This window comes from Mchenga conophoros, linkage group LG14 (genome assembly GCF_057382185.1).
Source record: "Mchenga conophoros isolate Kocher_MC1m ecotype Shallow Benthic linkage group LG14, M_conophoros_male_GT1.1, whole genome shotgun sequence".
Lineage (NCBI taxonomy): Eukaryota > Metazoa > Chordata > Actinopteri > Cichliformes > Cichlidae > Mchenga > Mchenga conophoros.
The window spans coordinates 3,248,340-3,261,912 of NC_140539.1; the positions used below are offsets into that span (position 1 = coordinate 3,248,340).

At 42.6% G+C, this 13,573-nt stretch overlaps 1 protein-coding gene across 5 annotated transcripts in view; it reads right to left on the reverse strand.

Moving 5' to 3' along the window:
- The window catches only part of bcas3 (BCAS3 microtubule associated cell migration factor), a 314,119-nt gene that overhangs the window by 217,329 nt on the left and 83,217 nt on the right, over positions 1-13,573 (reverse strand). For 4 of the 5 annotated variants that reach the window (XM_085244777.1, XM_085244779.1, XM_085244778.1 and 1 more), the window contains exons 17-19: positions 475-599; positions 207-372; positions 26-123 (exon numbers count right to left, since the gene is read on the reverse strand). In XM_085244777.1, coding sequence (XP_085100903.1) covers positions 26-123; positions 207-372; positions 475-599 — 389 coding nt within the window. Of the gene's footprint in view, positions 1-25; positions 124-206; positions 373-474; positions 600-8,050; positions 8,096-13,573 lie in introns of all 5 variants that reach the window. The other variant, XM_085244781.1, reaches the window with a different exon arrangement.

Here is a 13,573-nt window from a genome sequence, read left to right on the forward strand (position 1 = left end):
GGAAAAGTACTTGTTTAACACTTACCAGCCAGGAGATATTGATAGTACTGCACTAGATCTGAGGCCAACACCAAAGGATGATTGGAGTTGAAAGGTGGCTGCAGCTCATTCCACTGTGGAGTCCTGCTCAAAAAGGACAAATCATCCATAAGACTTAGAGACACAGAGAAGCCGTGTCCTGCATCGAGTCTTCATCACAGCTTTACCTGGCTAGAATCCAGCAGGCCCTTGGACAGGTGTTGAGTTCTAACGGTGTATCGTCGCTTATCTTTTGTGACGTGCTTAATGGCCGAGGTTCCAAGACGTGCTCCACCAAGTTACCATAGCAACTGACTACGTACAGCGAGTCCACAACCGACTGCCTGGACTGATCTGTGAGGAGGATGAGCAACAAGGCGAGGACAAGTTATTTGCAATAAGTGCAATAATAGCTATCGTAGAAGAATGCAAAGACAACCTGTCACCACAGTCTACCTTTCTCTCTTTTTATGTTGGGATTAGTGATGAACCAGGAGCGAGGTGACGCGAAGATGGCCGCCACGCAGAACTCTCCTCCGCTGGACTTGCTCGGTGAGATCTGGGGGGGTGGCTTAGATTTGCTTCAGGAGACGGAAAAGAAATTGAGACAAAGTAAATAATATAGTACAATGCAGGGGTCCAAAAAGTGAACCCGGTAGTGCTTCTATAGTTTAACATGTCAAGTCCTTTTGACTGGCTGGTATTGGCACAATGAGACAACTGCTTACTCTGATTTGTCAGTTATTAATTTGTGAATTCCAATAAATCCTTACCCCTCTTTAGTAAATACATCAACTACACATCACTTTCCATTGCTAGAAATGCCGCTGTGTGGAGGAGTAGCACACTTTTTGTCTTGTGCTGCAATAAGGTCAACAGTGCAATAATGTGTCTCAGTGTGGTGCTTATTGAAGCTATGTATCACCTTTAAGACCAATCTTTGTATGAATTATTTTTCCATAAAGCATAACAATCAAATGTAAATGTCAGCATTTTACATTAGACATGGATTGCACAGCAACATCTGTGAACAATTAACACAATATTGTAAAGAGCTTTGCATGCAAGGAACTAAGCAAGGGGAAACTGAAACGCCTGCAAATAAAAACATCCACTGTTGCAGCAGAAAATGGGAAAATTAAGCTAGACATAAACATTGATGTAATGTGATATAAAACTGAGCCACCATCTAAGAGAATCTTCTTGTCTGAGAAGGACGGTAAGTAGTAGTACTACAAAGTACTAATAGTAATACTAGAAGTTATTCTTAGGATACATTTAGACCTTATATGGCTAAATGCAATCTTCTCCATTCACAACATTGACATGATTGGTATACTGCCTGTACACTTGCCTTATCTTAATACAAAACCACCTCTTTTTTCTCTTTAAACAACCACAGGACCTGGGCAATTTGTACTCATTCATTCGACCACAAACTCATTTGTATACCAAGCGTGCATGTATCAGCATATATCGAGTATTCTTGAGAAAAAACGTAAGGCCATCTGTCCGATATCTAAAGCTCGGCCTAAATCGAGTCAAACACAGTGATCCAAGCACACCGTCTAGTCTACAACAGGATGGCTGAAAAAGAGAAGAATCAAGGATGCTAAAATGCAAAGTCCAAACCTCAACCCAACCGAAATGCTGTGGTGGGACCTTAAGAGAGCTATGCATAAACAAATACCTGCAAACCTCAATGAACTGAAACAACATTGGAAAGGATGGGCCAAAATACCTCAGCTACGATGTGAGAAACGGGTACAGTCATGGAGAAAACAAGTACTCCAAGGTAATGTTGCTAAAGGGGGTTACATACACTGGATGGTGGACTCTAGTTGTTCTTTTACAGGACAATACAGATCCCAGCAAAAACCTTTTTCAGGGGTTTGTCACCAATTTTACTTTAAGTTTGGTAAGAATCAAAAAACGTTGATACTTCTAGTATACTTACAAAGACAATTTCTAGCCTGCTCTTCCATCTGGTTGGTTCCAATAGTCCCATTAATATACCACATTTATATTTAAATTAATAAATACAACTGCTATCACTGAATGGAATTCGAACCTAACAGCAGTGTCCACGTTGCCTTCCCTGGCTCTCTTACTTTGTGTCGGCTACAGGAGAGAATATATTGGGAGTTATTGGATTATTCAGCATGTCAAGAGTGTTTGAGAAGAAGCGGACACAGAAAGGGTTTTCAGCCGCAATTGGACTCCCCATATGGCAACAATCAGAGAACAGTAGCAAGATCTGGTATTATTGTCCAGCCTCATAAGCAACCTGGACAGTAAAATGTGGTCACAGCGGATCAGACGTGAGGTGCGCTTGAAAACCTACAGCGGTGTCACGCGCTCCCAGACGAGTGCTTAACCTTGACCTTTGGAAACCAAGCTGGCATGAAAGTGACACTCTTACTTCTATCTACTCTCAATTTTGGAGAAAAGATGCAAATATGTGGGCGCAGAATGGTCATGATTTTTAAAATGTATGTGGCCAGTTTGATTCAACTTACATTCAACTCATGGAAGCATTTTTGTGCAGGTGCTTTTTATTTTTTTGCTTTATGTGGAACAAATATAAAAAGGAATGGATAGTTAGCATAAGCAAAAACAGACCTTATGGATGATTTAAAAAAAGATAGACATTTCCAAGTACAAAATTTGATTAACAACAGGGAAACCTAATGCCACTGATGCAAAGCACCTGATTGAGACCAGGCCTTTCAAGATGTGTCCAGCCAGAGTGTGACATCTAAGAGCAAGCAGGAGTCTCTGCAAGGCTGACAACGGTGCCCCCTGCAGGTAATGAGTATTTAAAATCCACTTTTGTTTTTAAAATTGCATGATTGTGTAGCATGCTTGCTAGGTTCGAGTCGCCATTAGCTTTTAACAACTCAAATGTGCGAGGTAAGGGCAAAAAGCAAACTGGCTAGGTTCCATCTCTAATGCTGAATGTTTGCATGCTTTTGCACACAATCTTTGCCATCTCAATATTGATTTTTGTTAATAAGTTCATTTCTGACTCATTGTGGCGTGGGTGTGGTCTCTGACGCAGTGAGCTCCCGGGACGGCGCAGGGGCGGGGTGAACAGGTGTGCTGGGATCTGAAGGTGATTGTGACTCTTTATATGTTGACAGTGACAGTCGGAGGGGAAGGAGAGCGGACGTGACAGCAGAGAGCGGGAGTGTCTGTGTCCCAGTGCAAAACGAAAACCACAGTTATAAATAAAAGTTCTGCTGTCATCACACTCGTGTCCAGCGTGTGCATAACGGGTCAAACTCATTTAAAGAAACTAACCTCAACCTAATGTCTACATAATAGTTTTAAAAGATTAATTCATATTTATTAAAGAATAGAACAAAAGGCAACAGGGGATATAACGATACCAAATAATGTCTTAATTTTGCACTTTTAAATCGTTCATTTAAACGGAATGAAAACTCAAAATTCCAAACACAAGAAAATAAATACTGCAGGTTTAAGAGTTTCCCTGAATATTGGCGCCCAACCACACACTGTAAAACCTAATGAATGTCACACATGGAGGATCCAGTGGGAATTTGCCCCTCACGTCCTGTGTGTAACATGTAACACTCTATCACTGACCAAATCCCTCCTCTTGTTTCAAACTTGCCCAATACCACAAAAACGTAATGAAAAATACAATGCAATGCCATGAAGACAGTTCACCACAATAATGCTTCCAGTACTAGACGGTGCGTCCACTACTTCAACCGGGTTTCACAGTACTAGCTGTTGAAAGACCTGCTGCTGGTAAAACTCTCTTTCTGTTGCCTCCCCCCTGTCAGCACCTCATAAATTATTCTCTGGATCGAGGGAGATGTCTTTGTTTGGCCAGCCCTGTGTGAAAGAGGGATCAGGAAAAAGGAAATGGTGAAGGTAATCATAAGGACGGCCTCTACAGTGTTGTAGCTTGTATTTACAAGCGCTGGGTCAAAGGGAGAAGGCTGAATAACCAAATATCCACAGTAAACCCGGTCTGTGAAAGGAAGATGCAGGGGTAGATAAAGTCACACTCAGGATATTGCCTTGGCTAACTCCAAGTGGGCCTCGTCTTCTCCTCCCAGCTCTGGCCTGCTTGACCGTCAGTTCAACCAGAAGGTAAAACTGTTAACAAGCAGGTCCAGCGAGTGAATAACCAGCTATAAGGAAGTGCTCAACATCAGTTTTTGTTTGTGTTACATGGGACAGGAAAAGAGGAATTTTGTAGGATTTTTCCACAAGTAAAAATTCTTCCTTGGTAACGAAACGAAAGCCCTGTAACTCGGGAAAAACAAATCCTCGTCACGAGCAGACAGGTGCCTGTTCTAAACTCATCAGTCTTCGTATTGACTTTTGGTGTCAGTGGTTAAAATTCTAAGCTATTATTACTACTACTATAATCAGATGGACTTTCTTTAAGAGAACTAAGTAGAAGGACTTTTACACTGCCGAGTAGAGAACACTGTCCATTTCTGAAGGACTGACCTCGTGGCAACCCCACACACCAATCTGCAGGGCGCCGCGCGACTCGTCGATAGCACGTTAAAACTTCGGCTCGACGTTGCAGTCATAGCAGATGAGCTGAGTTTAGGCCTCTTTGAAGAGACCACAGCTAGCACAGAGCCTGCCAACAGGACCAAAGATCACAGTTCAGTTCTCGTCTCTTCTGCTACAGTGACCACTAAAGTTTATTCATCTGTGTTTTAAATCATCCTTTTTCCTCTTCATCTCACTTGAAGTGGCTTAAAAGTGTTGAGGTTTTTGCCCTCGTGACAACCAGGCACGGCTCCAGGGCCTAATTCCACTTCCCATATGGATACCAATTTCTGGAGCAGACTTTTGGTAAAGAAGCAGGCAAGCAAATGGCACCGAGTTAGAAAAAGCGTAACCCAATATCAATAACTTATGAAACATAAATATACTAAGAGGGAACTGGGAGCAGGAGAAGATGTATGTCATTAAACAAACGGCAAATCTCTTTTCTTTTTCTTCTCTCTCCGCAAAATTTCCTTTTGCCTTTTAGCAGGGAGTGGAATTCATTTTCTTTGTGACTTTAATTCACTGAAAAGACTACTCACATGTCATTTCCACTTTTAATTTAGCAAATGAGGACTCTTGACTGAGCTAATAGCTTTTCCTCAAGGGCATAATTCAATCTGAGACATCAACCATCAAAGTCCTTTTGCATTACTATGTCCGGCGCTAACATGAGGCGCCTCAGCGGGGGGGTGGGGGGGTAGTCCACAGCAGCTTCCATTTATTTTCAGGACCTTTGCAGTAAACAAACATGATGGAGCTGGCCATCCGGCGACAAAGAGCTGCAGTGCTGTCATTTCACTGATTCTGGGCCATATGGTTCATTCTTATCAGAAAAGGAGGTGGTATTAAGACTCCAAGCAGGAAGGAAAAGAAAGACTGAGAGAGGGAAGGAGAGAGGGCAGTTATGTGGAGGGTACATCCTTCAACGTCACATTTATTATTTTACAACAGCCCTCGGAAAGAAGCAGCCTTGAGGCTCTGTCGAATACACAGCACTAATGACAAAAACTGGGGAACTCGGTGAACGGAGCAGAGTGGGCATCAAATGTTCAAGGAAAAAATCAGGGTTTCTTTTTTACCAATTTCTAAACCTTAAAGTTCATGTAGTGCCACGTTAGTCATGGAAATTTGTTAAACAGCCATAATGTTGGTATAAACTAATGCATCTGGCCACAGTGTTATTTCAGACGCAAGCTTAAGAATGAATTGGAAATCCAAGGAGCATTGAAGTTCACCATTTGCTCAAAAAGAAAAGACGGCTCTGTTTGTAAAATATCTTAATACGATACAATAGTGAATGGACTGCCATGGCGCATGTCTAAAGGCAGAAGCTATTAGAGAAACAATGTCGGTTTAACTAGCTCAAAATTGAGCAGATGGCATTTATTGCAAGGGTCAAGATTCCAATGCTAATGATGTATACCTTTGAAAAGTATACGCTCTGAAGTCACTAAGGGCCTAGATTGAGCACGAGTGGCTGAAGACAGACGGAAAAAAGTTTCAACTAAAAAGTATGAGTGACTGCCCACAACAAAAGATGAAACCCAACACTTGAGGAAGGCACCATACGCTATTCACACGAGGAGCTGGAGACCTGGGAATCAGGAAAGGAAAAGTTCCTTTCACCGAGCCACTCAATCATCTCTCTGTAAGCGACTGTCATAAAAGAGCTTCTTTTAAAAGCTTGTAAGCATCTGATTTCATGAGAGAGCGCTGACAAGAGACGTGGCTACATCCCCCTGCATGACAAAAATCTTGCATTTTAGTGCTAAAATTGAACTCAAAATTCAGGAGTGACAGTTAAACATTTCCTGAATCTTAACCTGAATATCAAATGAAACTGGCCTTTTTGTTCCACCTCGCTGCTTTTTATTATTTTCCCCAATAACTGACTAGTGATGGATTCATCTGTCTTACCTACAGCATTTTTAGTCGCAACATAACCGGTGATTTCAAGGTCAAGGGATGCACAGTATTTAATGTTATTAGATCTGTATGTCACTTTGAAACCACACGGGGGTCCACATCTATCTTAGAAATTCTTCTCACAATCTGAGGGGCTTTGCATGTTTCCATCTTTGGTGAAGTAAGCTGTCATCCCATTTTAAATTGTGTCTCCAAAACTTGGCTTGGGGTGGCTATTTTTCTGAAAACATCCATGAATGACCACAGAACCAGACTTATTCAAATCACAAGAAAAAAAGAGAAAGGTGGTGGACAGTTTAACGGTATGAAATAGGCTAGCTTATTTCTCTAAGATTAGCAGGTAATTTAATAATGAATTGAATGAGCATAAGTACTCAGTAAAAGTAATGATGTTGAGCTTATGTTCCATTGTTTAAACCAGAATTACTGATTACGTAATAACTCCAGAGTCACTAAATCTGTTACTTTAGCAAACAGTTGGCTAACAACAAAAAAGGACATGGAATGTTTTAACATTCATTTTCAGCTGCCAGGAAACAAAATCATCAAATCTGACCATTGGCCCCCAAAAATGTAGCGCTTTCGCTGCTAACTGTTCCACTGTGTTTGGCTGTGTGGCTGCTTTTATTTCATGTGGAGTCAAAAGGCGGCCTACTGTGGCTGGAACAGTAAAAGTAAAGTTATGAGATGTGCTAAAATACACTGGAAACAAAAAAAACTCGGTTTAAAATTTTAAAACAAACTTCATTTCCAGTGCTAGCTACCATTAAATAATTGTGGTTCATCCGCTCTCTGGAGAATATTTTGTAGGAGCGGTACACATCACATTTCCATAACCAGACAGGACACTGTTCACAATATCAGAATGTGGCACATTTCCTGCATGCAAACACACATCTGATGGAAAAAATCTAGCCAAAGTGGGATAAAATAAAATCTGAACAACATGTGTTCGACACAAAGATATTATTGGAAAAAGATCATCTAACGTAAGAGAATGAAAAAGACAATAAGACAGCGATGTCATTTTCTGGTGGGTGGTTTAAAGAAAAAAGACAACAACCAGATCAGAAGTTTGATGGAAGAGCGCTGAACCCCTACAGCATGTACTCTGAACTCCCAAGCAAAACCTAAAGTATGAAGTTTGGGCTTTGAGCATTACTTCACATGTAACACCATACCTAGCACCTCACTGCTGCTTTGCATATTTATGCATACTGCACAATGTGAAAGAAAAAATCCCTTTTCCCTTAAAGCGCTGCGGTGGCTTTAACACAACATGCTGAATCATCGGACTTTAAATATAACGTTAAACAAAACAAAACCAAAAAAAGGGAAGAATAAGGGTAATCAAAAACACACAGACACAAAAAGATGAGAAAATAAGAAACACTCCTCTTTGGGATTCGTACCCACTGAGGAACGACCACACCAACTCTACAAAATGTGTTGAAAATATACCAGGAGACAAATGAGAGGTAAAGGAGGCAGTGTGCTGTGGTGCTTTATACAGTCGCATGCTGCCAAGGGAGCCGAAGAGGGGAGAAGCAAAACTCACCATGGAGTTTTAATGGCAAAACATCCCGCCCCAAAGAGGTAGGGTCTTCATGAGAGGGGGGAGGGAAAGGGGGTGTTGGGGGGTGTTGAGGGGTACAGAAATAGACGGAAAAACAATTATTAAAACTAGCACACTTGAGCAAACACACTTTTCACATTATATACTTTTTGACATGTCTGTTTAAGTGCACAACACATACGAGGCAGGAAACAGAATGTCTGTGTGCTAAGATGGATTTGAAGACCTACGGGATACGTCGATGATTCATCTGCTCGAGCTGCTCCGTAAAGCGTGATACCATATATTTGGCACATGCATCACGTCCGCAGACGGACGTTTTGGGTTGTTTTTTTCTTCTTTCGACATCTGTCATATTTTTTCTCTCTTAACTTTAAAGGGATCGGGTACATGTGCGCAAACTTGTACCCAACCGTGTAAACGCAACGCGGGAAAAAAATACTTTGGGAAACTGCTCTGATTGTTGTGATTGGGAAAGAGTATGAAGAGTTTATCCAATTTGTATAACAACTGGGGACACCAGTAAAACTAACAGCACTCAGGCACTGTTGAGACAAGGAGTTGTGTGTTTGCATGCAACTTCTTTTTTTAGTGCAAGTGTGTATTTATGGCTGTGAACTGTCTTATGAATGTGCATGCCTGGTTGGAAGAGACGGTGTTGACAAATGTGTATTCACTGTGATTATGTTAACAAGTATGCAGTGTGTTTGTGCGTGTGTGTGTGTGCATCCAAGAGTCATCTAGAGTGTAGTGTCTTTTTCGGGGTGTATTTCTGTCTGTCAGTCTGTGCGTGTTTCTAATGTTTACGAGACATTAGGAGTGGGAGTGTGTTCCTGTGTTTATTCTGCATGTCCAGAGATAGTGACAGAGCTCCATAAACAGTTTACAGTAAATAAGCCGTTTCCCTATAGCAATAAAGGTCCGATGAGACTGAACTCTGTCCCTGCACACCAACCTCCCCCGGCCATGAAAAACAGGATCTCCAACCAACGAAAGCACTCCGTAGTACTTCTTTATTTTATCGCTTTCGCCGCATCCTCCCGGGCCCTCCCAGTGATAGCTCGCAGTCTCCAATTAGTCTTGGTACATGAATGTGTAGCGTGTTCCGCCGGGAGAAAGGGAGCAACAATTTGCCCTGGAATGTCTTACTCCTGGAGTGCGAGTTGACAAATGAACACACTGGTTGGTGTAATGGAGGCCCCTGGTAAACTGCCGCTTATCAAAGAGCTGCACGGAGGGCGGGGGGTGATCTCTAACGTCTTACCCTCCGCTGAGTCTGTTGAACTTTCTGAGCCCAAACTCTGGCCTCCAACTGGTAAATGGATGGACACCAATTGTAGAAAGAAGGGCAGATGGGGTCAGCTCTCCATAGGCATAGCAAAGGCCAAGTAAGCTTTAGGATTTACAATGTGCCACTTTGTCCCTACAGTCTTCCTGGAACATGCTGGTGCAATTTATATACTCGATGGAAATTAATAGCAGCAGAGTTGATGCAAAGAAAGCTGCTACAGAAAGCAGATCAGGTGGAACCGGTTAAAGTTCTTCTGTCATGAGTAACTGGTATTCATAGTAATTAAACATTCAAACAAGATATGTCCTCAATGTCTCTATATCCACAGCTCAGCAGGGAACCACAGTTCATACAGGCAAACACAGAAAACTTTTCAAGAACACAGACTTGAACTTTTAAAGAAATGAACTACAGTGTCACCAGACTTACACAAAGAGCTATTTTCCCCAAACGTGTGCATCAGCGTTGTTTTACACCAGACTTTAAAAATCCCAAACCTATCCTTTGGTGTTACAAATCAAATTGCACACTCCTCGGAATACAACAAAAGCATGAGGTCACGCTGGGAGAACTGTCAACCGTGCTGAGCTGGCAGTAAACAGTTTTGACCTCAGTATAGACAAAGAGCACCCGATTACAGTATGTGATGCAAAGCACGACGGAGCGGGTGTGGTGAGCAGAGAAAGAGTCCCTTATAGGTCACAGGCGTGATGAGAAACAAGTCAAACATGGGTCATTGCTACAGAGAGAAGTCAGAGAAAGAGGGGGGGTGGGATCGACCTGTGAGGGTGACGACCCCACTCCCGGAGAATAATCGTTCACACATTCATCTCTTAACCCGTTGGCCCTAATAGCAGCTCCGCCTGGGCCATTAAAAAGAGAGGGAAGTGAGGTGATTTGTGCAAATGGTTTAGCCTTGCCGCCATGTGGTGCGTTCTCAAAGCCCCTTTTCTAGCTCCGGTCTCAGTGAGCCTCTGCGGCTCTGGTATCGGGATGGCTCACACACGCATTACACTAATCTGCGGGCACATCTGCAGCGGGTCACAGGGTCTCATTTGTTCTTTTGCTGTTGTCTTTTTCGTTACCCTGCCTGCACTCTATTCGCCTGAAAATGTCATCAGCAGGATTTGCTCAAAGGGTGGTATTTTGTTTTGCGTGTGACAATCTTTCCATTTGGATTTTCATTTGTCCGTGTTAAAGTCAGACAGTGTGTAGATGGGATAAGTGTGCAATTCTTCATCCGTTTGCAAATCCCTAATGTGACCGCGACAGGCATTTTGACAAGTTAAATCAATCTGCCCAGTGAATACAGGCACAAGTACAGCTGACTGCAAATATTTCTGTCTTAATCCTGTTCAAAGATGAAGTTGTGACAGGAAAGAGTCTTTGGATTTTGTGATCACCGTCTTTGGGATTTAATTCAACTGGGTCTAACACGCTTCCATATTAGGCTGACAGGAAACAAGAGGTTGGGGCAGAGGTGACACACCTCTCTTTGTTCGGTATTCCCAAGAGACTCTGAGGAGTAGCAGAAGGTTGGCTATGTTCCTCCACTCTCTGCCCTGGCCTCATCTGGAGGGAGGTTATCAGGCAGATGCTTAGCCACATCCGACTCTCCCTATTTTGACGGAGTTGGGGGAGCATCTAAATTAAGAGAGGCGGGGGCTCTGTGTGAATTCGCTGAGGTTTTCTTTGATGTCAAAAACCTGAGGCTTCTGAAGACAAACAGCAGCACAATTTTGCACACCGGTGGTCTGCAGGAGTGCAGCAGGTACAAAGGTATCTATGCAGTCAGCCAGGTCACAGAAAAGGGGAGAGAAAGCTTCATTAGTGTGTGTGCACTTGTGTCTTATTGCAGGGTGCACACAAAGGCAGCTTGGTAGGGAATATAGGTTAAGCAGCTGGTGTGTTCCTTTGCCACACTGCCAACAGAGATCTGCTCATACAGGTGTAAATACAGCTGCTGGACTCTCCTCTCTCCCTCTCTTTCTGTCACATACACACACACTTAACAAAGAGAGAGGGGCTGGCTGCACAGACAGATGGTGCCTGGGCACTACTGTGCAAGTATAGCGTAAAAGCATATGATATCACTCCCCACTCTAGGGGGTCAAACCTGCTGCCTCACTCAGTGTGTGTGTGTGTTGGTGTGGGGTGCAAGCCGTGCGCATGCAGGAGCAGGGAGCACATCTGTGCACCCTGATACATTAATACTGACACCTCCTCTGGACTTGAATGGATGGATGAAGGCGCGCCGAGGCAGTCTACCAGACTGTGATAGTGTCCTCAGAGCCGATACAGCTGTTGGAATGTTGCACAGCCGTGGACAGCACGTGCAAACATTTGCACAGTTTTACACAAACACAATAAGGATATGAGCACCTATATCCTCTGTAGTTAGTAATGACACCAAAGCGTGCACGCTGCTGTATGAGCCGTTTCGTCCGTTATCTGTACATTAGCAGCTGTATTAACCCTGCTAGCTCCAAAGTGAGCGAGCAGAAATATTTCAATATGCAGCTGGAAGAAGATTATAAACACTTAAGCTGAAGAAGGGTTATTAACACTAGCTGTCACGGACAACCACAACATAAACTAACCTGAATGAGTTTGATTCATGAAACTATTAACTTTGTTACATTATGTTTTATAAAAATTGAGAGGTGAAGAATATGGCCGATATACACACAAACACAATACCTGTGTTTAAAATGAAATCTTCTTATTGTGGTAATAATGAAAACAAGGGAAATAAACATATAATTTGATGTTTTTTACAAACTTGCCACCAGTGTTGGTCAAGTTACTTGAAAATAGTAATTAGTTACTAATTACTGATTAGTTCTCCAAGAAAGTAATCCCATTACCTTACTGATTACTCATTTTCAAAAGTAATTAGTTACTTTATTAATTTTTAAAAACACGATACACAACCTGAGTACGTAATAAAGCAACAGACCTTTCAGCCCAATTCTTTTTCTTCTGCATAATCAATCATATGAAACTGACTCAAATGAAAAAGTCTCTTTTTAAAACTTTTTAATGAGTTTTAATCTTTTAACTTGTACATTAAGCAGGAGTGGGGCGGGTGGAGGTTGGCCCACAGCGGTCATATCAGTGGGGGGTCCGGGGGTTTCTCTGTGACTGTCACGTTCCCGTGGCAGCGTGCTCGCTCAGATTTGAAGTTTAATTTTTCGCTGTAGAAAGAGGTTTTCTTCCCACGCAGAGCGTACAGTAATGTGATTACTTCCACGCTGTAAACGCTGCACGGTCGTACTCTCTCCATCACTCCATTTTATCCATTGTTGATCTGCGCACGTCTGTCGCTGCCACGGACGCCGCACGCTCGCACGTCATTGTCATGAGACGCTCACAAACAAAATCACAGTTTAGTAGCGCAGCGTGCTTACTGGATTTTTGCAATAGTAACCCCTTACTTTACTCTTTACTTAAAAAAGGTAATCAGATTACTTGTGTAACTGCCTGTCTCTGCTTGCCACCTCCAGTTTAGGGGAATCCTGGCGGTAAGGTGTGACGCTGAAATCATTAGACATTTCACAGGAACACAGAGGAATTTTTTTTGTCAGGACAGGAGACAGGTGGTTTTGTCACCACCTGTCTCCTGAACCTTTTACACACCTTTGAAGATTTGAGTATTTCAATAAACCTTGCAAAATACAGGTTTTTTTTGGCCTTTTAGTCTTTATTGGATAGGAACAGTGAAGACAGACAGGAGAGTGGGGAGGGAGAGGCGTGCAGCAAAGGGCCGCGGGTCGGACTCGACCTGCTGGGCGCCTGTGCTCACCCATGGAGCTAAACCAGCGCCCACAATTTACATCTTTAAAAAAGAAAAATGTATTCACCTGAACAGACTTTGATGTTTTGCAATTCTCAGTAATTTAGTGAGAGTTTTTTGTGCTAAAGATTGGAGTTTTACACTGAATAAACTAACAAACACAATAATGGTCAAGAAGATTACGGATGCAACAGACGCCCATCTTTATACAACATTAAATATCACAACTGTAAAACCAGAATGCAAACCACCAGGACAAGGACATCTTCATAATCATTCTGGCACGGGACACCACCGCAGCGCATGTGCAATGATCATCTTTACAAAACAAATGAACTTTGCAGGTCTTCTTAATGATTTGGGAAAAAAAGCCTGATGTTGTTTATGTTGACCGCAGGGTCGGGTCCCGATTTTCATC